Source organism: Zingiber officinale, chromosome 5B (genome assembly GCF_018446385.1).
Source record: "Zingiber officinale cultivar Zhangliang chromosome 5B, Zo_v1.1, whole genome shotgun sequence".
NCBI classification, from domain to species: domain Eukaryota; kingdom Viridiplantae; phylum Streptophyta; class Magnoliopsida; order Zingiberales; family Zingiberaceae; genus Zingiber; species Zingiber officinale.
The window spans coordinates 114,820,654-114,845,172 of record NC_055995.1 but is presented as its reverse complement, the minus strand read 5'-3'; the positions used below and the strand labels follow the sequence as shown (position 1 = coordinate 114,845,172).

The 24,519-nt window shown below is 33.8% G+C and overlaps 1 protein-coding gene across 2 annotated transcripts in view; it reads right to left on the bottom strand.

Moving 5' to 3' along the window:
• The window catches only part of LOC121985426 (histone-lysine N-methyltransferase, H3 lysine-9 specific SUVH4-like), a 78,512-nt gene that overhangs the window by 6,000 nt on the left and 47,993 nt on the right, over nt 1-24,519 (bottom strand). Inside the window, exons 9-11 of one of the 2 annotated variants that reach the window (XM_042538880.1) lie at nt 24,391-24,489; nt 12,483-12,532; nt 5,879-5,967 (exon numbers count right to left, since the gene is read on the bottom strand). In XM_042538880.1, coding sequence (XP_042394814.1) covers nt 5,879-5,967; nt 12,483-12,532; nt 24,391-24,489 — 238 coding nt within the window. The remainder of the gene's footprint in view (nt 1-5,878; nt 5,968-12,482; nt 12,533-24,390; nt 24,490-24,519) is intronic. The other variant, XM_042538881.1, reaches the window with a different exon arrangement.

Sequence of the window (24,519 nt, the reverse complement as noted above, 5' to 3'; positions counted from 1 at the left end):
CATTTCAAACTAAAAAATCAAACCAAACATAATTTTCAATTTTGGCATAGCTTGGTTTGAAATGGAGAAACCCCCCCAAAAAAAATCAGTTTAGTTGACTAATTGGACAGTTCAGTGAGGACCAAATCAAAAATTGATACACGAAATTTGTACTAATTTTATAAAAGTTACTTTTATATCTAAAAAACCCACTTATGCCCGTCCCTAGCCAAGATGAAAAGGGGCGAGGGTTGCGTTAGGTTGCTAGGTAGTTCAATAAATGAAGCCATTAAACTATTGTGTGCTAATGGTAGGTTGTTCCCCGGAAGGAACACGTTTCAATTTTTGCATATTTAATAGGAATAGGTATTGCTGTAGACAATTTGCTAAAGAATGAAGTAATAGGAGTAATTAGAAAGGGATAGTAATTATAGCTATTAAGATAGTGGTAACAAAAGAAACTATTAATATAATTGATATTTTGAAAGAGGCATGGAAGTACCTAGAAAAAAAAGATATTGAATGGCTTACAAAACTATTCAACCAGATATTAAAAATGAAAAAAATGTATGATCACTAATGGGTAAATACTCTAGTTCTCTTATATAAGGATAAAAGAGATGTATAAAATTGTACAAATTATAGGGGTATTAAACTAATGAGTCATATCATGAAACTTTAGGAAAGAGTAATAGAGAAAAAAAAGTCTAAGGAAGGAGACCACGATAATCAAAAAATAATTTGGATTCATGTCTAGAAGGTCGACAATAAAAGTTATACATCTTCTTAGGCAACTAATTGAAAAATATCGAGAAGAAGAGCAAAACTTACACATGATATTCGTGACATAGAAAAAGCTGATGACAGAGTAAAGGAGAAATTATATAGAAAATTCTAAAAAAGAGAGGTATTAGTCGTATATTGAATTAATTAAGGATATGCATGAAAATATAATAACAAGAGTGAAGACTTCCGGCAGATTAACCAAAGCATTTCCATAAAGATAGAGTTTCATTAAGAATCGGTTCTAAGTTGTTATCTTATTACACTGCATCAGGCTACATTAGATACATGCTTTGGCTATCATCTGAAATGTGTTGCAGATCACACACCTAGCATATGATGATGACTTGCTACTCTTCGCCAAGGGTGACACTTCATTAGTGGGCATACTTGATAGTTGCTTAGGGCAGTTTAGTGGCATAGCGGGATTGCACGTCAACCGGCTTAAATAAAAAATCTACATGTCTTGGGTGAATGAATGAATTAGGTCAGCTTGGTGGAAACTTCAAGGTTTCAGGAGGGTACATTCCCATTCAGGTACCTTAGAATACCACTTGTTCCAGAGACATCATGCAAACCCCGTGATCGCTGCAAACGCATCGTGAGAGCCCCATGGTCGTATCGCGAACTGGCGGCACGATTCAAGAAGGGATCGTGAGGGAACGAGAAACTTAGCTTTTAATTAAATAACTTGAGTTAATAATTTCAATCAATGCCTAGTCATAATAGGGATAATTTAATTTGGCTTAATTAAACTCTAATAAAACTATTCGATATTATATATATATATATATATATTTATTCTTTTACAAAATTTTATTTTATTTTATTAATATTTAGATTAAATTTTTTATTTTTAATTAATATATTTTATATTTAAAAAATATCAAAATCATAGCGGCACAATATGGTACCAAAAATATATTGTTTCAGTCTGGGACTAAAACCTCAACACGAGTCAAGATTTTAAACCATGGTATGTATAAGAGCACCATGGAGTAGATAAAACCTATGAATACTTTAAGAGGCCAAGGACCCAGGAAAGCTTGGACCAACACTATAAGGAAGTCCTATATATAGCCTAGTCACACCTTCACCGTATGACTACTAACACGTGGAAGACTACCTACTCAGGACGGCTGTCACATGCTTTAAAGAAGACCTGTAGCTTTTATGCTAGAGTAGAGAAGCCACAGAAACACCTATTCTTTTTGATGCCCTATGGTAGGACAATTCTCGAGAATGGTTAGAGACTGATTGGACATGAGGTAGGAGATGAGCAAATGCAATAGGATGTCTAGCATCTTCAAGAAGGATTTCGTGGTACCTAACTTTTCACAAAGGCGTGGCACCTAGCTATGTCATGCATGTTTTACTATACATGGATTGGTAGGAACCGATGTCTTTTTGAGAGGGAGAGGATAGATGCAGGGGTGTCTATAGGAGTATACAAATACATGTGTATAGAACCTTTAACATCTACTCATATCTAGCACTATGTTAAATCTGATAAAATGTTCGAGGATAGTTTTGTACATCCTTTTTCTTGGGGCTAATATATATTTATTTATAAAAAACAAAACTTCATATTCCCAATCCTCTACCAGATATGCCATGTGGGGTAAGGAAGCAATGGCATTGATCAAGTTAATTAGTTAACCTCATCGACAAATCTATGTGTGACAATCTTCCTATATGAGTGCCCCTCAAATAGTGTCGATTCTAGCGTTACTCTTACAAAAGATATCGGTCTCTCCCTTCCCTTTAAGGTCACTATCTTTGAGGGTTGATATTGCCAAAGGTATGTGTCTTCACCAAAATGATAGAATCTTTCTCTAGCATATGAGTTGTTGTCTCGATTGTTGATCTAGGTGGTAATGTTCACAATGACAACAATATCAACCCTTTTGATGACAACGATAACAACTCTTGGTGTCCTTGCCTGCTAACTTGGTATATTTGTTTCTCCTAATTCCTAGATTCTTGACACTTTTCCAATAGTTCCCAATTTAAATGGGTTCGAGTCTCGAAAATAACCTCTTGCACAATAGGATAAGACTGCGTACAATATACCCTTCCTCGAGATCCCGCATTGACAGGAGCTTCGTGCACCCGATTGCCTTTTGTTTTTTAGATATTTTTTCACCATGCTTGACTTCTTCAAGTTACATTGTAAGAGGGAGTCTATCTGCAATTTTGATGAAATGATTGATGGCCATGTATTGTTGAACATAATGCAAAAACTAGGCAAAGGCAACTTTCCCGATTCCCACCAAAACCATTATGTAATGCTGGAAGCATGGGTTGAAATGACGTTCCGTGCCGCTTGACACTAACGGTTTTTATCGTTCCACCAGACGGCCGAAATCGGCACAGGAGACATCCCCGGATGTCTCCGTCTCGACGGCGCTAGAGGACATGCGGGACACCTCCAGCGGCGTCCCGCAACGCCTTCTGCAGCTCCGCAAGCATCGCCGAAAGCGTTCGGCGACCTTGCCGGCGTCGCCGAACGCTTCCAGCACTGCCGAACACCCCCCGCGAGGATCGTGGGCGATGATCGCGGGCGATCTCGCTTCCGCAAATTTTTTCTTTTTCAATAATTAATTATTTTATTTAATTAATTTAAACAATTTCTAAGGAGGATGTGATATTTCGAAGAAACTTTAATAAACCCTAATTAAATTATCTTAATAAAATATATAGAAATATATTTAAAATTAAAATAAATTTAATAAATTTTATTAATTAATATTCTGAAAAAAATAATGTTTTAAATTTCATTTAATGATTTAAAAAAATATAATAATTCTTATTTATATTCTAATATATTTTTTTTTATTTTAAATTTCATTTAAATTTTTTTAAAAATTATTTAAAAATTCTAAAAATAGTTTAAAAATTCTAATAAATTATATTTATATTCTGATATTTTTTATTATTTTAAATTTTTTACTTAATATTTTTTTACTATTTAAAATATATATTATTTAATTAATAATTAATTAAATGAATAAATAGTTAATTTATATACTTATTATTATTATTATTATTATTATTATTATTATTATTATTATAGATAGTTCCATTTTAATTTGAATTATTGATATATTAATTCTATTTAAATAAAACTATTTTTAATTATTTTTCTAACAATATTAAATTATTCAATAATTGAGAACTTATAATAAATCAATATACAACTTATTTTTATATACAACATAAACATATTTATCTTATAATTACTATATATAAATAAAAAAATACTGAAACTGTATCGGCACAACATAATACGATACCGAAACCGTATCGTTCCGGTCTGAGACCGAAACCTCGGCACGGGTCGAAATTTTAAACCGGCTGGAAGTGAAACAAAATAAAAGGAACCTAAGCATCGAATGATGTGACATAATGCGGAAACCAAACAATGGAAATCTACCTGCTGAAACTGCTGCAGTGTAAGGGCAGAACCATGTGAAGGAAACCCTACCATAGAAAACACTGCAACAAAATACTGAAACCAAGTGCACAAGAGCACTCCTTTGACCCACAATGGTAACATTGAAACCACTGCATGGTCAACAATCTAACAGGTATATGCCTCGCACATAAGAAAACACAGCCAATACTAGCCTCTTCATGCGATCCCACTACCTATGTACTCTATCAACTATCTTTAGAGCTTTGTCGATGAGCTCAAAGAGATCATTAATTCCATGTTCCATTAATGCATGTCTGGAGTCCTATATATTTCTAATGTAATGGGGAATAATTCAATATAATTTTTTTCTTTCAATAATATCTAGTCCTGACATGCAACGCATGCCATAACCACTAATGAACACACATTTGCTTGAATTCAACTACAATATATATGGTAGCTACTTGTTAGTTTTCATTTTATTTGTCCAATTTGCAGTTCCAAGGATTCTAATCATCTTTGAGGTAGGTTCCTTCATCCTTTTTCCTTGTACCAGAGATAGATTTCAAGGAAGGGTAACAATAGTATATAGCAAGTTGATAATATACTTGTGTAGAGTATCCATGATTGTGAAACAGCTTGATCGAGCATCTAATCCAAGGGGTGTGATTAGTTGAAATGTGTTGTATAATTGCTCGATTACCAAGGGGGCAGGAGGCAAAAATTGTAACTTAGCATTGAGTTGATCAAGGTAGAGTTATGATTTTGAATTGGTTCCTTTGTCTGTAGCTTAGTAAAATAGAAAACTTTATTTTCATTTATTTGAAAGTGTTTCCACAAATGGAATATTTTTCAATTGAAAGTGTCTTATTAGAAACTTTTTTAAAACATTAGAAAAAAAAATCAGCAAATTGTAGAGAGCGTTTGTACATTCTTTTTTATAATTATCACCACCAAGCTAGTATATCAGTTGTATCAAAATTGATATTTTAGATTAGACTAGCAAAGTATAGAACTCATAAATCTAAGTTAAATGCATAAACAATCAGCAAAGGGGATACAAATCATGATCTGAACCATTCTTAAGTTCTAGACTCGAAATATAAACGGGGAAGGCATCTCATGAAGCATATATTGTTATAATGACCTGGGCAAACTACTGGAAATTGTACAAAAAATTCTTCTCCTTTTAATCTTGTTGTGTTTCTTTGCATTTTATTCTGCTATTGATTTTGGCAACATGTAAGGGAATATTCAACTTCAGCTCCTAATATAGTGGATCAACATTAGTAGAAATAACCCCAACCACTACAGCCATGAGTCCATTTCCAATATCTATAAAAGCAAATACAAAGATAATTTTCATAACCAGCATAAGCATTATCATAACTGCAACCACTAAGGTCTGGGCCTTCTTGTTTAAAACCTATTGGCAGACAACCACAGAGATAGCACTTGGAAATCCGACTAGTCTAGACATAACAGCCCAGGGACCACAACTAGAAGGCAAAGTAATATAGATAGGCATTTATACTCTCTCTCCATCAATCTCTGCATCTATGTAGTGTTTGCAAATTAGTTATGATTGAGGAAAAACAGAAATATTTAACAAGAATCAGATCCTACATATATGGCAATTGATGACAATTTTCCCAAAAATTCTAAATTGCAAAGTGAGCAATTTTTATAAAATCTCACCTATAGGCCCAACTGGTGGATCATCAATAACATTGGTTACAGGTATTGGAATGTTCTCTTGACCACCACTCAGATCTTCACACACTAGCCTGAGAGGATAAAGTCAATTTCAAAATGCATATTAATGAACAGGAAGAAAAAGTAGCATGCTCAATAATGAAGAACATAATAGCATTGCTAAAGACAATACCATTAGTAATAAAAATTTGATATCATGTCCAATTAAATGATTGAAACCATTGTATTAAATGTTGTTCCGTGCCACCCGGCACGGACGGTTTTTACCGTTCCACCGGGCAGCCAAAATCGGCACGGGAAGAGTCCCCGTATCGGCGGCGTCGGAGGAGATGCGGGGTGCCTCCGTCGGCACTGGAAGAGACGCGGGACGGCTCCGGGGCGTCTCGCAACCCCTTCAGCGCCGCTGAAAGCGTCCGGCAAAGTCACCGAACGCTTCCGACGACCCTTCCGACGCCGCCGGACGCCCCCCGCGAGATCGCCCGCGATCATCACGAGCAATCTCATGTACGCAAGGTTTTATTATTTTTTTAATAATTATTTATTTTAATTAATTAATTTAAACAATTTCTAAGGAAGATGTGTGATATTTCGAAGAAACTTTTATAAATCCTAATTAAATTATCCTAATAAAATATATATAAATATATTTAAAATTAAAATACAATAAATAAATTTTATTGATTAATATTCTGAAAAAAGTAATGTTTTAAATTTCATTTAAAAATTTTAAAAAATATATAATAATTCTTATTTATATTATAATATATTTTTTATTATTTAAATTTTATTTATTTATTTAAAAAAATTCTAATTTTTTTTAAAAAATCTAATAAATTATATTTATATTCTGATATATTTTTTAATTTTTTACTTGATATTTTTTAATATTTAAAATATATATCATTTAATTAATAATTAATTAAATGAATAAATAGTTAATTTATATAATTATTATTAATATAAAGTAATATCTTGTATTATTATTATTATTATTATTATTATTATTATTATTATTATTATTATTATTATTATACTTCATTTTAATTTGAATTATTGATATATCAATTCTATTTAAATAAAATTATCTTTAATTATTTTTTCTAACAATATTAAATTATTCAATAATTGAAAACTTATAATAAATCAATATACAACTTATTTTTATATACACAATAAACATATTTATCTTATAAATACTATAGATAAATAAAAAAATACCGAAACTGTATCGGCACGATACGATATCGAAACCGTATCATTCCGATCTGAGATCGAAACTTCGGCACGTGTCAAAATTTTAAACCTTGATTGAAACACAAATGCATGCACACTTTCACACAACTTATATACTTAAAATCAAACAAGTTTCCTTCTAGTAGATAATTATAGTACTATGGATAACAAATAATAATAATAATAATAAAAAGGGCAGTCCGGTGCACGAAGCTCCCGCCATGCAGGGTCCAGGGAAGGATCCATTGTACACAGTCTTACCCTGCTTTTTTGCAAAAGGTTGTTTCCAGGATTCGAACCCATGACCTTTTGGTCACGTGGCAACAACTTTATTGTTGCGCCAAGGCTCCCCTTCAATAATAATAATAATAATTACCAGCATCCAATGCTTTAGAAAAAGTAACAGGTATCAACCAATCAAATTTAACTTGGTGTTAAGAAATGACAAAACCAAATGCTAAACTCAAAATCAAAATGTCCACTGACTTGACAATGTTAATAATAAGTAACAAATAAAAAAATAATATATTGAATCTAATTCTACAAATGTCTGTAATCTTTTTAGCAAAGTAAGTTTTAAGTCTGTGTCATTTTAGTTCAATTTTCTTGACACAAACAAGATCAAACATTAAGAACTCAAAGATACAAGTTGGCCAAAAGCTTAAGCTTTTGGCATAGTAGGTTTTCCATTATACTTTGAACATGATAGCAAAAGCAGAAACCCAAGCGCGCACACCAACAGTAGTCAAAGAGATGGTAATAGTTGAATGAGCCCACTTATTTGACTTGGTTGGACCAATAAACATTCCCTAAGCACATGTGAGTACTATGTGAATAAATGTGTAGATTGAACTCTTTCCTAGCAACTGGTCATCCAATTATTGTTAGATACAACATCAGGGGTTATTATTCCAGTGATTAGGATTATGCATGGATCTTGGAGATCAAATAATGCTGTTATATTAATAGCCTATGAGAAAACTATTTCAATGTATCATTTGGGTGGCGTTTGGTTTAGAGATTTGGGAATGAGGGAATGAATTCATTCCCAAACCTTATGTTTGGTTGATGAGAATGGAATCAAGATTTTGGAATGAAACCCAAAAATTTAGGTATGGATGAAACTTATCCCTTCCCTTGGGTTTTGATGGAATGAGAATAAGAATTAAGTTTGGACGAAAATACCCTTAGTATATTTGTTCAATTTTTTTTTTCATTTCACTCTCTCTCCTTGTTCTCTCTTATCATACTCTCTCTCCTCATTCTATCATCACATTTTCTCTCTCAACATACTTTCTCTCTCCATATTCTCTCTCATCACACACACTTTCTCATTATTTTCTCTCTTCATTCTCTCCTCATTTTTTCATCATACTTTCTCTCATCATATTTTCTCTCTCCTCAATCTCTCTTACCATTCTCTCCATATTTCCTATCATCACACTTTCTCTCTCTTCATTCTCTTATATCACACTCTCTCTTCTCATTCTCTCTCATCACAGATTCTCTACCATTTTCTCTCTGTATTCTCTCTCATTATACACTCTCTCATTATTTTCTCTCTTCATTTTCTTCTTATTTTTTCATCATACCCACAATCTCTCTTACCATAATATTTTTTCTCATCATACCTTCTCTCTCTTCATTCTCTTCCATCACACTCTCTCTCCTCATTTTCTCTCATCACACTTTCTCTCTCTTCATTTTTTCCTATCATATTTTCTCTCTCATCATACTTTCTCTCCTCAACCTCTCATTTTCTCTCATCATACTTTTTCTCTTCTCAATCTCTCCTATCACGCTCTCTCTCCTCATTTACTCTCATCACGCTTTCTCTCTCTTCATTTTTTCCCATCATACTTTCTCTCTCATTATTCTCTTTCATCATATGTTTCTCTCACATTCAACTTTCTTTTCCATCTAATTTTTTCTTTTATTTTCCTCTAAGAGTAAAAAAGGAAATTTAGGTTCATTCCGATTGAAAATATTCAACTAACCAAACATTATTTTTAAGAATGATACTCAAATTCATACTCATTCTCATTCCACAATACTATGATACTCATTCCCATTTCGATTCTTAGGAGAGAACCAAACGCCACCTTGGTGTTTCAATGTATCATGTCTGCATTTTGACATATGATGCTGGTGAAGAATTGATGTGGAAAGAGAAAGGAGATGAAAAAGAAGTAGAGAACACAATTATATGTCTAATTTTGTAGTATGTAATGGATTTTGAATGTCAATATGACACAATACTCATTGACATATAATATATCTTAGGATAGCTTCCTGGTGACTAGTATCAAGTTTTAAAAAATTATCAAAAAGATACCTTGACCATATCACCAAGCACAGTACGAGATTTCAAATGACATAATAGTTCAATAAAAACTTTTTAGCAAGGAGTTAAATGACTTCTTTGAATTAAACTACTTTGAATTAAGCTAGTATATGATGCAAAGAATTTTCATTCTCAAAGGAAGTATGTCACTAACCTAACATGCCATTGATCTACATGACATGAGACTTTTTTGGTGAAAATGGATGGACTCCAAAAGATATTCAACCATTTTCCAATTATGATGAAGATTTCAATGAATATGCCCAATGATACATCCTATAAGCAAACTAATGTATTAAATGGTTACTCATTTGAACTTACCATTTACAACTGGGCTGGTTGGACATAGATATAAAGTCCTAACTAGTGCCACTAAGAGTGTATCTTTCTTCAACAGATTTAAAAATTTCACCTAGGAAAAGTATTTTACACAAAAAGATAAGCATAAAAATTGAGATCTATATTAATGCAAACTATATTAGCTTGGTAAGTGATCGCAATTCATCTATAGAAGTCGTACGCTTGTTGGGATAAATTTGATTGCTAGAAAAAGAACAAAGTGTTCAGGCATCTACTAGTATTGAGGAAGTATTGAGATGTCATGTCTGCGCAATTATGTGGTTGAATACTTGATGGATATTGGTGTTCACTGATTGAGCCAACGGCTTACATTTTGATAACAAGCCAACTTTTCACATTGCCAATAATTATTATCTAGAACTTCCAAACACAAGTATTGTCAGTTTATCTATGGACTAATTCTTTAACTTATAAGCATACAAACTCTACTTGTAGATAACTTCTGAAGGTTTGTTGACTTTCAAATGATTTAAGAAATCGAATGAAATACAAGTCTATGCTCACCTTAATAATGTTAAGAGTAGTTTATTTGAGGTTGCATTTACAATGCATTGTACCATAGAATCAAATACTGTATCGTGTCACTCAGCATAGGAGGAATTTTTCATTGTGATCTCACGACTGCCTCCAATTTTTTTAAAAAAATATATAAATCCATTTATTTATTTACTTTTTAAAAAATTTTAAATTAATTAATTTATTATTTTTATTTCTAACCATTATTTAAATTCCTTTTTTATTTTTCTTTTAATTTCTTTTATCCATTAATTTTTTTCCTCTTTCATCCGTCCATAAATGTAAATAATGAAAAAAAACTTCTTTACATCTTTGACAATCGTTATTTTTTTCCATCTATCTATCTATGAACAAAAAATCATAAGGGGAGCCTTAGCGCAACGATAAAATTATTACCGTGTGACCTAAAGGTCACGAGTTCGAGTCTCGGAAACAATCTCTTGCAAAATAGGATAAGACTATGTACAATAGACCCTTCCTTGGACCCCGAATTGATGGGAGTTTCGTACACCGGACTGTCCTTTATCTATGAAAAATATTCCACTTAAAGGATGGTTAATTTTTTTTCTTCTATCTATCCATGAAAAAAATCTCTCTTAGATAGTTAATTTTTTTCCTGTATTTATTTACAAAATAAACCTCTTTAAGATGAAAAGAATAGATTGTTAAAAAAACAAATATAATATAATTTTTAATCTTATAAAATATACTATCTGAATTAAATTATTATATATAAAGTAAGTAAAAATATTAATTTAATTTAATTTAAATATATTTGATCATGTCATATCTACATACTTAGTGGATTTAACTAATCCTAAATTAAGTTTTACTCAATAAATATTAAATATTTTATGAGATAGTATTAAAATTTAAACTCAACTTTCAATATCTCAATGATAACTCAATATAAATATCTATATAATTAATATCACTTAAAAATCAATTAATATATTTATATTTTAAAAAATAGTAAAATTGTATCGATATAGCACAACACGGTACCGTAACCATATCGTTCAGTTCATAATCCTTGCATGACTTGAAATTTTAAACCTTGCATTATACTACCAGCTCACCACTTGTTTGAATATACAAGCACCTTTCTATTAATAGTGACACATTCAACATGTGGCTAAATCATTCTTCACAAACAAAAACAGATCATGTTTTCTAAAAAAATGACAATAGAGATGAATTCTTATACATACTAATTCATACAAATTGAATTGCTGAGAGCATTCTTCACTAAGATGTCAAACAATACCATATGTACCATTCTGTAACACGCAAAAAGCTCAAAATGAAATTTAAAGAACTATAGAAAAAAACACTCAAAAGATTTATGTGAATCAACTTGTACATAAGTAGAGCACAAACATCAATTATTTAGACAAGGATTAGCTAGTAGGGAGGCTAGAGATCAAGGCATTACACCACAAGGAACAAAAATGTCTACAGACATGTTTAAATGAAACATCTTGAGATTAACAGAGGAATGGTACTAATGGATTAGCTAGCTAGCCTATTCTTGAATAAGCATAGATCATATATTCATCCAATTAGAAGGATAGCCTTGTTTTTCATGAAGGATAAAATAATCATTATGAATCGAACATTTTTAGTAACCAAATTTGATTCCGATCTGCAGGCATAAAGTTCACATTCATAATTATCATTCATTCTGTCAATTCTAAAATATGTTACTTAACATGAAGTTTGGCTAAGATAGTTCCAAGAAAATAAAACGGCCAACATAATAGAATTCCCAAGAAAAGCAGAAGAAATAGAGAACTCCAAAAACTTCTTCACTTGTCCCATCCATCAGAGTTAAATATCAGAATAGAAAATTAAATCGGTCAAGTATATTTCAGCCATATGCAGCATCTATGGCAGCTAAATGACATTTATCCATTAGTACTCCAAAATAATAATTCACTATATGTTGACCTACAAACATTAGAAACAAAAAAGATATAATCCTATAATCTCAAAAAAGCTAAAGAAAATAAAGATCAGCATTCGTGCAACCACAGTGCTGAGCTAACCTTATCATTTGTCCATGAACATCAAGTGTAGATTTGATTATCAACAACAGAACAATATATGAGAAAACAGAAGTATATTTCATACCCACGAAGGTGTGAAATTGACCTAGGAGCTTGTGCTCGAGCAAAAAACACCTGAAATGAGAAATAAATTAAATAACCAAGTGGAACAGACATGTGTTAGAGATGTCAATGTAGAACATTGATGCAAAAACGTGATAACGCTCGGGCCAAGTGCCCCTCATCGCCAACCCTAAGGTCAGATGAAGGGAGGTAAATTAAGTACTCAGTAGCCCCCTAAGTGGGAGGGTTATTTGTCGCAGCCGCTATTAGAACCCTTGCCCATTGATGCAAGTCTACCACTTGGGTACAATGTAGAACATGACCATATACACAAGTAGAACCTGATGATAATATCGTTGACAGTGACAGACTTGGATTGAAATCCTAAGCCATGCTAGAGTTTCAATAAATAACCAAAATGGTACAATTTTTATATAGTGCCCAAATTTTGACCTTCAATCCCGTTGAAAAAATAGAGGTGGAAGGAGAAAGAAGAAAGAAGATGAAAAAAAAAAGAGAAGAAGAAAGCTACGTACTTAGGGCAAAGGTTTAAAGTATTATTCAAGCTGAAGAATATAACAGCTCCAACACTGTGTTGCCCTGATAATCAACACACAACATGCATAGACGTATATTGAGGTGAATTTAAATCAATACCCTTTCACTTTCACTTAGTTTATTTACTTAAAAAAATAAGTGTAGCAATCAAACACTAGATTGAATTAAATTTTAGTATGGATACTCGAGATATTTCAACGTGTGTCAAAGCATCCTGAAATAGAATAAAATGCTTTTTATTCATTTGATCCTCTGTCACACGATTTCTATTATAATATGAGTATATTCAAAATAATTTTGTTCATTTTTTATTCAATGCATGTTGAGATAAATTCATATAAATTTTATTTGAAAATCCTGTTCCACTTAACTTTTTTTTTACTTATATAAGTAAAACCATTAAAATTAAATAATCAACTTAATTAGAATTTTAGCAAAAAAATTTAAAAATAAAAATATTACTTGAATTCAATGTGATGCATGTCATAGTGTATCAAATGTCAACAAGATATGATTGGTTAACAAAGTTGACATAGACGACATGGGAAATTATTTGATTCAATAAATAACAACAACAACCAAGCCTTATCCCACTAAGTGGAGTCGGTTATATAGATCCTTCTTTTTATAAATCTCTATTATCATTTATATTTAAATAAAGTTTATCTTGTTTTATTATTACTAATCAAGTCTTTTTTTATCTTCATTTTCCTCGTTTGATATGCACATGTCATAGTTTCACATCGCCTGAAGCATTTATTGGACGTCTAAAAACATGTTTGTATCATCTTAAACGTGTCTTCCGGAGTTTTTCTTCAATAGGTGCAACCTGACTTTCTCTCAAATATTTTTATTTTTTATCTCATTCATCCTTGTATGTCTGTCTTTGTAACTCTCATCTTCTGCTCAGGTATTCGAACTATAGCTCAACATTCATCTTCATATATCATAATAGGTTTAACCGTCATTTTGTAAAACTTTCCAACCTTAGAGGTGCTTTACGATAAAAAAAAACACCACGCACTATCCTCCATTTCAATCATCCGCTTGTATTATACGTAAGACATCTCTCTCAGTCCTTCCATCCTTTTAGTTATTTACCTTTTCCCTAATCTTTCACTTTTATCTTTAGAAAGAAGTGACAATTTATTGTGATTGAAATCTCTCCTAAGGATTAAGTTTGTTATTGCTTATGAAATCACAGTGGCTAGGTCAAGGTGTATCCTTGTTTGTAGAAGTTACACTATTACCTTTTGTGAAGAGGTGGTTTAGGGTCTTTAAACCTAGCTATATCTCATGTAGCTCCATGTGTTTTTTATATTCATTTTATTTCTGCTATGAATAAACCTTGACATGACCAACCAAGCTATATCACACATGATTATGTTGGTGTTTCAAAGCATGGTATCGATGATGAAATGGAAGTTGAAGGAGGAAAGAGACAAAGTTGAGAAAGGATATATTGTCTATCCCAAGTAGTATGAAGTTTCAATAATTTTCAAACGTTTTGACTTTTCTCCTTGCACGATATAAGACTTCAAACCATGTACTCAAACCAAGAGTACAGGAAGCAAGGTATTAAAATGTGTACACACTCACCACTTGATCTAGCACCGAAAACCATCTCACTAATATTACTCTAATGATGTCACACCACTTGATATTGCATCAAAATTGATCTCACATAGAAAATTTTCAAACTCAAAGAATGAATTACACGAGGAATATTTAAAATAATGATCTACTTTAAAGTCCAACTAACCCTAATAAATACAACAAACTTTTAAAAACTTATGACAACTTTTAAAATTCAAAAAAATTGTAAAAAATTAAAATCCAAAAAACATCAAAAAAAACTCTAAGATTAAGCCTTAAATTTTGAATCGTATTATTCTTCTCCAACCACTTCATACAAATTGTTAATTTCTTTTTTCAATCATCTTCAAGCATAAGTGATGTCCATCTGCTCAGTTTAGCACAACTTCTTCACTAAATTTTTCTTAACTAATCTTTTAATGAGTGAGAAATTAATGCATCTTCATTTTTGGGTTTATTTCTCAAAAAGTAAATAATATCACTCAAATTATATGCATTAGTAATGATATTAGCTTATTAGGAAATATAACTTTTTCTGACTTTAAAAGATTAATTTTAGTTATATTGGAGGAACATTGATAATAATTCTTGGGAATTAAGTGTAAATGTAGATACTCAACGGACCTACATGAGATATTTATATTGATTTGTAATATAAATAAATAGAGAGGACTATATAGGAAAACAATATGAATTTACCAATAACATAGCATCAAAGCTCTAATTTCTCCTTTTCTTTGCTCTCTTGTAGTGGTTCAACTCACATTGTCAGCATAGTTCATAATCTCCACCAAACACCAACAATATGAGATTCAACCATCTCATAGGAACTAGTTCGAGGCCCTAAACCTTTTGTTGAATACTTTCGAAGATTCCCTTGATTGTAGAGATTATGATTGATTTGGATTCCTTTGAATATTAGGATTGAGATTGATCTTGATTGTATTCCCTTGACTGTAGGGATTCAGATTGATTTTTCTTTTTTCTCCTTATGTATATAAATACCTACTTGCAAACATATTAATGATAACATAAAGAGATTTTCTCTTTTCCACATGGTATCAAAACGAGGTTGAAAGGCAAACCCTATTTTTTTTTCTTTCAGCGTCGTCGTTCCTTGCACCGCAGCATCGCGCACGCCACTTCACACGCATATTGCAGCCCCTCTTCAACAACCGTCCGATGCTGCCGCCCTCCTCTCCTCTTCGCGAACTAACACCAACGTTTTCATGCGTCGTGAGCACACCGTCCTTCTTCCTCTCCTGCGGTCCAACAACAGAGAGAGGCTCAGGAGATCAGCAATTTGGCGACGGCAGGGATTATTCTTCCTATAGTTCCACCGTCCTCACCTATCTTCTTGCATCACTTGAGGCTTTCTTCGCCATGTGCACTCTTTCACCGAGCTGATCAATGGCTTTCTCCGGCACTCCAAAGCCAGATATTTCAATCTTTACCAACCACATCACTGCACCACTCTCTTCTGAGTAGTTGGATGGTAAGAACTACTCTTCTTGGGCCCCTCACATTGAGCTTTGGCTTGTTGGACACACATTTCACTCACACCGAAGAAGATGTCCAAGTCGCCGATCGTCTTATATGGAAAAAGGTTGACACCCAGATGTGTTGCATTATCCGAGCCACCATCCATCCATCTCTTAGAGATGTCTTCCGCACTCACAAAACCTATAACTCTGTTTGGACACACGCTCAACAACTCTTTACAAACACCTCTCGGCGACTCTATCAGGTTTGTAAAGATATCATGACCATCCTCAGTGTCCATCAGGTTAAGGATTCAATGTCTACCTATCTAGGTTCAGTCTCTAGTCTTCTTTGTGACTTCAATGAACTACTTCCACCTACGGCAACTCCTGTTGCGAAGATTGAAAATAGGAAAAAATATTTTGTCAATGGCTTTATATGGTCTGCCCACAGATTATTCTCATGCTCACGATCAGATCCTAGGTAGCCCTAGAAGCTACCGTGGCCAGTACCTGGCCAACTCTCCACCGTGTCCCTGCCAAAGTCTTGACGTTGTCTCCCTCCGTTCCTACTGACTCGTCAACTTTGGTCTCTCGAAACAACAACAAACCTCCACCTCGTAAGGGTAGCAAAGGACGTCCTTGGTGTGATCACTGCCACTGACCAAGACACACGATTGATAAGTGTTGAAGTCTCCATGGTCGACCTCCTCACGCTGCTCAGATCGCTCAGAGTTCTGTCACTTCTTTAGCTTCCGCTACAAAATTGCCACCGAATCTGACTCTGCCGCCTTCCTATGATGACTTTCTCACTTAAAGTCTTTGTCTTATGAGTCGTGTCAATTAGGAAAGCATGTTCGCAGTTTTTTTTCTCCTCGTACTTGAGTCGGGCTACGCCCCCTTTTGCTTTGGTTCATTCTGATGTTAGGCGTCCAAGTCATATTTCTTCTACATTGGGATCATGATATTTTGTTACTTTTATAGACGATTTTTCCCGTTGTACTTGGTTATATCTAATGAAGGATCATTCAGAATTGTTTCTTATTTTTAAATCTTTTTTCCATAAAATCAAAACTCAATTTGATATTTCTCTTCGAACTTTGCAAAGTGAAAATGCATGCGAGTATCTATCTACTCAGTTTCGTACCTTCTTGGCATCTCACGGTGTGTTGCATCGCACGTCTTGCCCTCATACCCCTCTACATAATGAGGTTGCAGAATGTAAAAATCGTCATCTCCTCGAGACCACCCGAACTCTTCTTCTCCACTCTCACGTTCCTCATCAATTTTAGGGCAACGCTGCACTTACTGCGTGTTATCTCATCAATCACATGCCTTCCTCAACTCTCCAGGATAAAATACCTCATGATGTAATTTATCCTCATCAGTCTCTTCATCCTTTACCACCAAGGGTCTTTGGCTCTATATGTTTTGCTCATGCTCTTGATCTTGGCATTGACAAACTCTCTCTTTGGATACCCCCTGTCTCAGAAAAAGTACAAGTGTTATTCCCCTACTCTCCGTTAGTACTTTATCTCAACTAATGTCACGTTCTTTGAATCAATCCCCTTTTTTGAGCCTCGTGCATCTCCATCTGAGTTTTTTCTTTCTCCGCCTACACCAAACTATCTTTTATCCTCCAAGGGCGTCTCTATCACCTCCAGCCCCATCTCCTCCTTTGCAGGTTTATCAACGTCGTCATTGCCCTGCTTTGCCACAGCCCATCACTAGCATTGCCATAGACACATCTTTGGAGTCGAGTCCTTAGTCTGATATTTTCATTGCACTTCAAAAAGGTATGCGTTCCACTCAGAATCCTTCTCCTCATTATATTTCCTTGAGTTATCATCGTCTTTCTCTTTACTACTTTTCTTGTCTTTCTTCCTTGTCGTCTATCTCTCTTCCAAAGACTGCAAGTGATGTCTTTGCCCATCCAGGATGGAAACGGGCTATGCTCGATGAAATGTATGCCTTGCAGCGCAGTGGGACTTGGGACCTTATCCCTCTACACCTGAAAAGTCAGTTGTTGGTTGTCAATGGGTGTATACGGTGAAAGTTGGTCCAAACGACACGGTTGACCAACTTAAGGCTCGCCTCTTCACTAAAGGTTATACTCAGATCTTTGGATTGGATAATGTGGACACTTTTTCTCCTGTTGCCAAGATGTCTTCTGTGGGCCTTTTTCCTGTCCATTGCTACAATTCGACATTGGTCTCTTTATCAGTTGGACATTAAAAATACATTCTTAAACGGTGACCTGGCCGAGGAGATCTACATAGAGCAACCTCCGTGTTTTGTTGCTCAGGGATTATCTTCTGGTCTTGTATGTCGCTTGCGGAAATCTTTATATAGCCTCAAACAGTCACCCAGGATATGGTTCGATAGATTTAGTACTATAATTCAAGAGTTTGGCATGACTTAGAGCGAAGCTGACCATTCTGTCTTTTATCACCACTCATCTACTGGTTATATCTACTTAGTAGTTTATGTTGATGACATCATCATCAGAGGTAGTAATCATCTCGGAATTTCACAAGCAAAACAACATCTTTTCAAACATTTCCAGACAAAGGATCTCGGCAAATTCAAATATTTCTTGGAGATAGAAGTAGCACAGTCTAAAGATAGGATCATCATATCCCAAAGGAAGCATGCAATGAATATTCTGGAAGAACAGGAATGTTAAACTCAAAGACAGTCAACAACCCCATGGATCCTAATGTTAAGTTCCTGCCAAATCAAGGGGAGCCTCTTCTAGATCCTGAACGGTACAAACGACTAGTAAGGAAACTAAGCTACCTTACCGTTACTTGTTCGGATATCTTGTTTGCAGCAAGTATAGTAAGTTAGTTTCTCAACTCTCCATGCAAAGAACATTAGGATGTTGTAACTCGCATTATTCGATATAGCGCACTAGGAAAGGGTCTTTTGTATGAAAACAAAGGACATACTCGTGTTGTAGGATATTCTGATGCAGATTAGGCAGGATCTCCCACTGATAGAAGATCCACTTCTGGGTTTTGTATATTTGTCGGAGCTAAGTTTGTTTCTTGAAAAAGCAAAAAGTAGAATGTTGTAGCAAGATCTAGTGCAGAGGCAGAATATCGAGCTATGGTCATAGCCAGTCAAGAGCTTATATGGCTAAAACAGTTGCTTCAGGAACTAAGGTTTGGAGAGGTTACACAAGTATCACTTATATGTGACAACCAGGCCGTCATGCATAGCGCCTCGAACCCAATTTTTCATGAGAGCACAAAACATATTGAGGTTGACTATCACTTTGTCAAAGAAAAAGTCATATATGGAGAAATATCTTCTAGCTTTGTCAATTCACATGATCAACTAACAGATATATTCACTAAGTCACTGAGAGGTCCCCGAATTAACTGCATATGTAACAAGCTTGGTGCATATGATCTATATTCTCCAGCTTGAGGGAGAGTGTTGAATACTTCCGAAGATTCCCTTGATTGTAGGGATTATGATTGATTTGGATTCCCTTGATTATTGAGATTGAGATTGACCTTGATTATATTCCCTTGACTGTAGGGATTAAGATTGATTTTTCTTTTCTCTCCTTATGTATATAAATATTTACATATAAACATATTAATAATAACATAGAGAGATTTTCTCTTTTCTACACCTTTCAATCTCCTCCAAAGAGCACCACCCACATTGCACTGAAATTTAGGATCCTCCTTCCTAACCTTCAAGCACCTTTGCAACATCAACCTTCATTTTTTATAACATGCCTTTAACCTTCTTTGTAAAGTACATAAGCAAACACCTCTTCTAATTTATTCTCAAAATATCATCAAATAAGATCAACTTCTTGTTAGCAACCACTGAGTTCAACTACTAAAATTAGTTGATATTATGTTAATATTCCCATGTGGCTTAGGTCTTTAATTGTTCGTTCAGCTACCTTCTCAATAACAACGAAGCATAGGTTATGAACAACAAGAAGTTGATTGTTTTCTAAAGAGATAAAGTCAATAGATGGTTCTTTACAATTATATCATGAGCTTCATCTAAGATGCTAGTGGAGGATTCATCTAAAATGTTATTATATAATTCTATTAAAGTTGGGGATTCATTAGAGAGCTCTCCTAAAATGTCATAAATGAATTTTCCTAGAGTCAAGTGCTAAGGAGCTTTCTTTAAGCAGCAACAACAACAATAACCAAGTCTTATCCAACTAAATGGAGTTGGCTATATAGATCCTTTTGCACCGTTGGATTTTATCCCTTATTATATCATCATTTATATTTATATAAATTTTATCATATTTTATCGTTGCTAACTAAATATTCTTTCATCTGCCTTTTACTTGTTTAATGTGCGCATTTGCACTAATTTCACATCACCTAATTTGAGAATTTATTAGTCGTCTTGAAAATTCCCCTCAATAGATGCAACCCTGATTTTCTCTCCAATGTTCTAATTTCTTATCTGGGGCATCCTCGTATATCCTCACAGTCACCTTAAGATCTTTATCTCTACGACTCCCATCTAATGTTCATGTGCTCGAGTAATGCCTAACATTAACTCCATATACTATAGCAAGTCTAACCATCATTTTCTAAAATTTCCCTTTAAGTTTTAGAAATAATTTATAATCACAAAGAAAATCTAACTCTCTCTTCCATTTCAATCAGACTACTTGTATTCTATGTAAGATATCTCTCAACTCCTCCATCTTTTAAAAACAATCATAAATACTTAAAGCTATCAGATCGTTATCCTCTATCTTAACAATTTTCTTATTATGTCTAATATTACTAAACTTATATTTTATATATTCTATTTTTACTCTACTAAGCCTAAAACCTTTCACTTTCAAATTACAGTGTTTCCTATCAAGATTCAAGCTTAGTATTTACTTTTTCACATGTCTCATCTACCAAAATAATATTATATATAAACAGCATGCATCATGGTAACTTGTCCTTGAAATGTCTACCAAGTTCATCCATGATGTAAAAAGATAAGGAGCTAGAGCTAATCTTTGAAGTAAGAAAAGCTTCGGATAATCCGCCTCGAGTCTTCACTTTTGTCATTACATCTTCATATATATATCCTTAATTATTTCAATATACGCTTCACAAACACCTTTCTTTTTTACAATTCTCCACGTAATTTCCCTCAAAACTCTGTCATAAATGTTTTCTAGGCCAACCTCTTACTTTTGTTCTCATACTTTTCAATAAGTTGTCTGAAAGATGTATAACTTCTATTGTTGACATTTTAAGCATGAATAAAAATTAATTTTCGATCACCATGATCTCCTTCCTTGGTCTTTTTTCTATTATTCTTTACTAAAATTTCATGGTATAACTCATTAACTTAATGGCCCAATAATTCGTACAATTTTGTACGTCTCATTTGTTTTTATATAAGGGAACCAGAATTCTTACCCTCGACATTAGATTTTATTTTTATTTTCAATATTAGGTTGAATAATTGATTAAACAATTAATTTTCCTATAATGCTTGTTATCACCCAACCTATGATGTGAGAACTCTTATATATTTAATGTTACACCTTCATTCTCATGAAGATACAACGGTCCTTGCCAAGACGTAGACGTTGCAGTAGACAAGTTATCTTAAGCACAACTCTTAATATAACACAAAGTTCACAATTCTTAATATAACTAAAAGTTAAGCTGCTGTAGAGGATTCTATGGACAAAGGTATGTAATTCACGCGTGTTGTGGGCATCGAGGGATTAGAATAGCTACAACGCAAGGCAACACAACTATTCTTAGAGTGGATCAGACAGGAGTCATTGGAGTAGATCATTCTTGTAGAGCATTGTCGCCAAAGTAGAGAGTAGGAAATAGAAGCCAAGGGCTGCCTCAGTGGACACTTCGTTGGCCTTGAAGTGTGCGGTGGTTGTGAGACCATTTTAAGAGGCAACAATCATGCAACCATCAACGACAGTGCATGGGAGCATAATGTCATTGGGCAAAGGTACTAAGGGTAGTGGTGATATCATTGAACAATGTCAAGGAGGAAATCAAGGGACAAGTTATGTTGTGGCCGCCATTAGGTGATGAGGACAATCAAAGATAGGATCGTCATCTATTGAACGAGACTAGAGGCCAAAGATAGTGGAAAATGGAGAAGATGGCCGAGAAAGGAAAGACATGGGATAAGGGTGTGCAACAAGGAGATGGAGCACGGTAATCTTTTTTCTTTGCAATTGGTGTAGGTAATGGAGAAGTCTGTGGGTGTAAAGGTGAGAAAGGACAATACAATGTAGGGGATGGAAGAACTAGTATTATGGCTCAACGATGAAGCTCCAGCTCTAATGTCAATTGATGTAGCACCAAACTACGGAGGAACAAACTTAAAGCACTGGATTACCACAATGATAAACATATCAAGAGGAAAATATAATTATTTCAAGGATGTCTTATAAAGGGGGAGTTAGATCTCTAACACAAGTAAAATTGCAAGCAATAGATGAATTGGTAGGCAAACTAGAAAACAACCAATAAACTCGCATATGAACTTGTGGATGCACTCACAGATGAAGAATAAACTCACAAATGAACTTACAAACAACGGACAAACTCACAAATAGTAGAACTTGAATACGAAGGATGAGCTTGAGGACTAAGGATGAGCTCATGTTTAAGTATTTACTCATAGTAGGATTTCGAACCTTCCTATGTGTTGGTGGCAAGTGTAATAAAAAATTTCGCCTATGTGGACCCACAAGAATTAAAATGGAAAATGCTGGTTCTCCTAGAGATGATAGAGATGATTATAAGTATAGGGCTATAACAAAATGTAAGTATATTGAGGTTACACAATTGATGATTAAGTTGAGACATGTTCCAATTAAGTCAATGAACTACTACGACAACCATGTTAATGTACATAGCCACTAATCCGATGCTTGCTACAATTCACAGCATAGAGGTCGTTAGTTTATCTGAGAGAAAACATAATACAATGAGATCATCAACTTATTTATCAGTTTTATTTAGTAATGGAATAAAATACATAAAGATCGATTGCTAATTCATCTAAAGGTAATCCAATGAGATCAACACCTCATTCTCAGTGGCAACAATCAGTTAGGAAACTTGCTAAACAAATCCTTAAAAAAAATTAGAATTGAGTACATTTGCAAGAAACTGATTTTCAAAATATATTTAAAGCAGTTAATGAGAGTTGTGGACTTGAAATGAAAATACCCATAGTGCATGGATTGGCACTAGAGTTATTTATGCTGATTAATAGGATAAAGTAACAAGAATTACCTTGGTGACAATCTAATTTTTCCCATTACAAACATATTTTTTTTATTTCCTTATTGTCCTATGTATATCCTATTCCTAAATAGGACAATTTTTGAACAAGACCTCATATCCAACTTTTAAAAATCACATGTCTAATACTTGGATTCATATTCATATCAAATAATCATATTCTAGTCCATGTAACACAAAGGAAAATACCTCACAAATGTTGACTATTATATATTAATTCTAACATAGTTCGGCATTGGAATGAGACCCCTCTAGTACATGCCAAGTTTAGGTGTGAGCATAACCCCACAAAATGATTAGGATAATGAGCTATCATAGCAAAGCAAAAAAAGGATAATTGGGTCGTGAATCTAACTTGTGTTAAATAGGTATTAACCAAGAAAGAGCCTATCCTAACATATAAAATCAAGAATTAATAAGGATAGTGTAGAATATTGAAGAATATTTTTAAGTTAGAGTTGTGCAATATATTTGGATTTAGAGGGAAAAAAATTCAACTTCTCTCATTTCCTTGGATAGATTTTCTTTCCATGTATCATCCTTAAATTGCATCTACCAACACGAGTAAATAAGAAAAAGGAAAGAAAAAGAAGCACAAATGGATGATACAGGCATGATACCACCTAGAAAAAACATGCATTCAAGCCATGGTTTGAAACTTCATCATTAAACAATATTTTAAACCTTGGGTACATTAATTGGTGCAAGTAGCACATATAATAACTTAATATCATGATAATCTACTCCAGTCTGAGAATTATGTCATCAAGGAAAGTCAATATATTGTTTTGTTTGTTTGAAAGGTATTCTAGAGAAAAGACAGAAAAGGTTGCGATTAAGATATATACATGCAACAAGTTACCAAAGAAATTTGCCAAACTTAAAAGTGGAGGCAAATACCATAAGAAGTCAAACTATGCAATTAATCTCATCTAAATATTAATCCCCAATATCAAGCAAAAAAAAGTCAACTGTATTGTTAGTACTAAGGGAAAAGTTGTGAAACCTGGCTAGTTGTTAAAAGAGGTTGTCCTTCAAGCCTCTTCAATTTGTATTTGAAAATTGTAAAGCCCCGGACCCCTTTCTCAGCCCAATATTTCACCACCTATGAAAAATACAATCAATTGATTTTTGT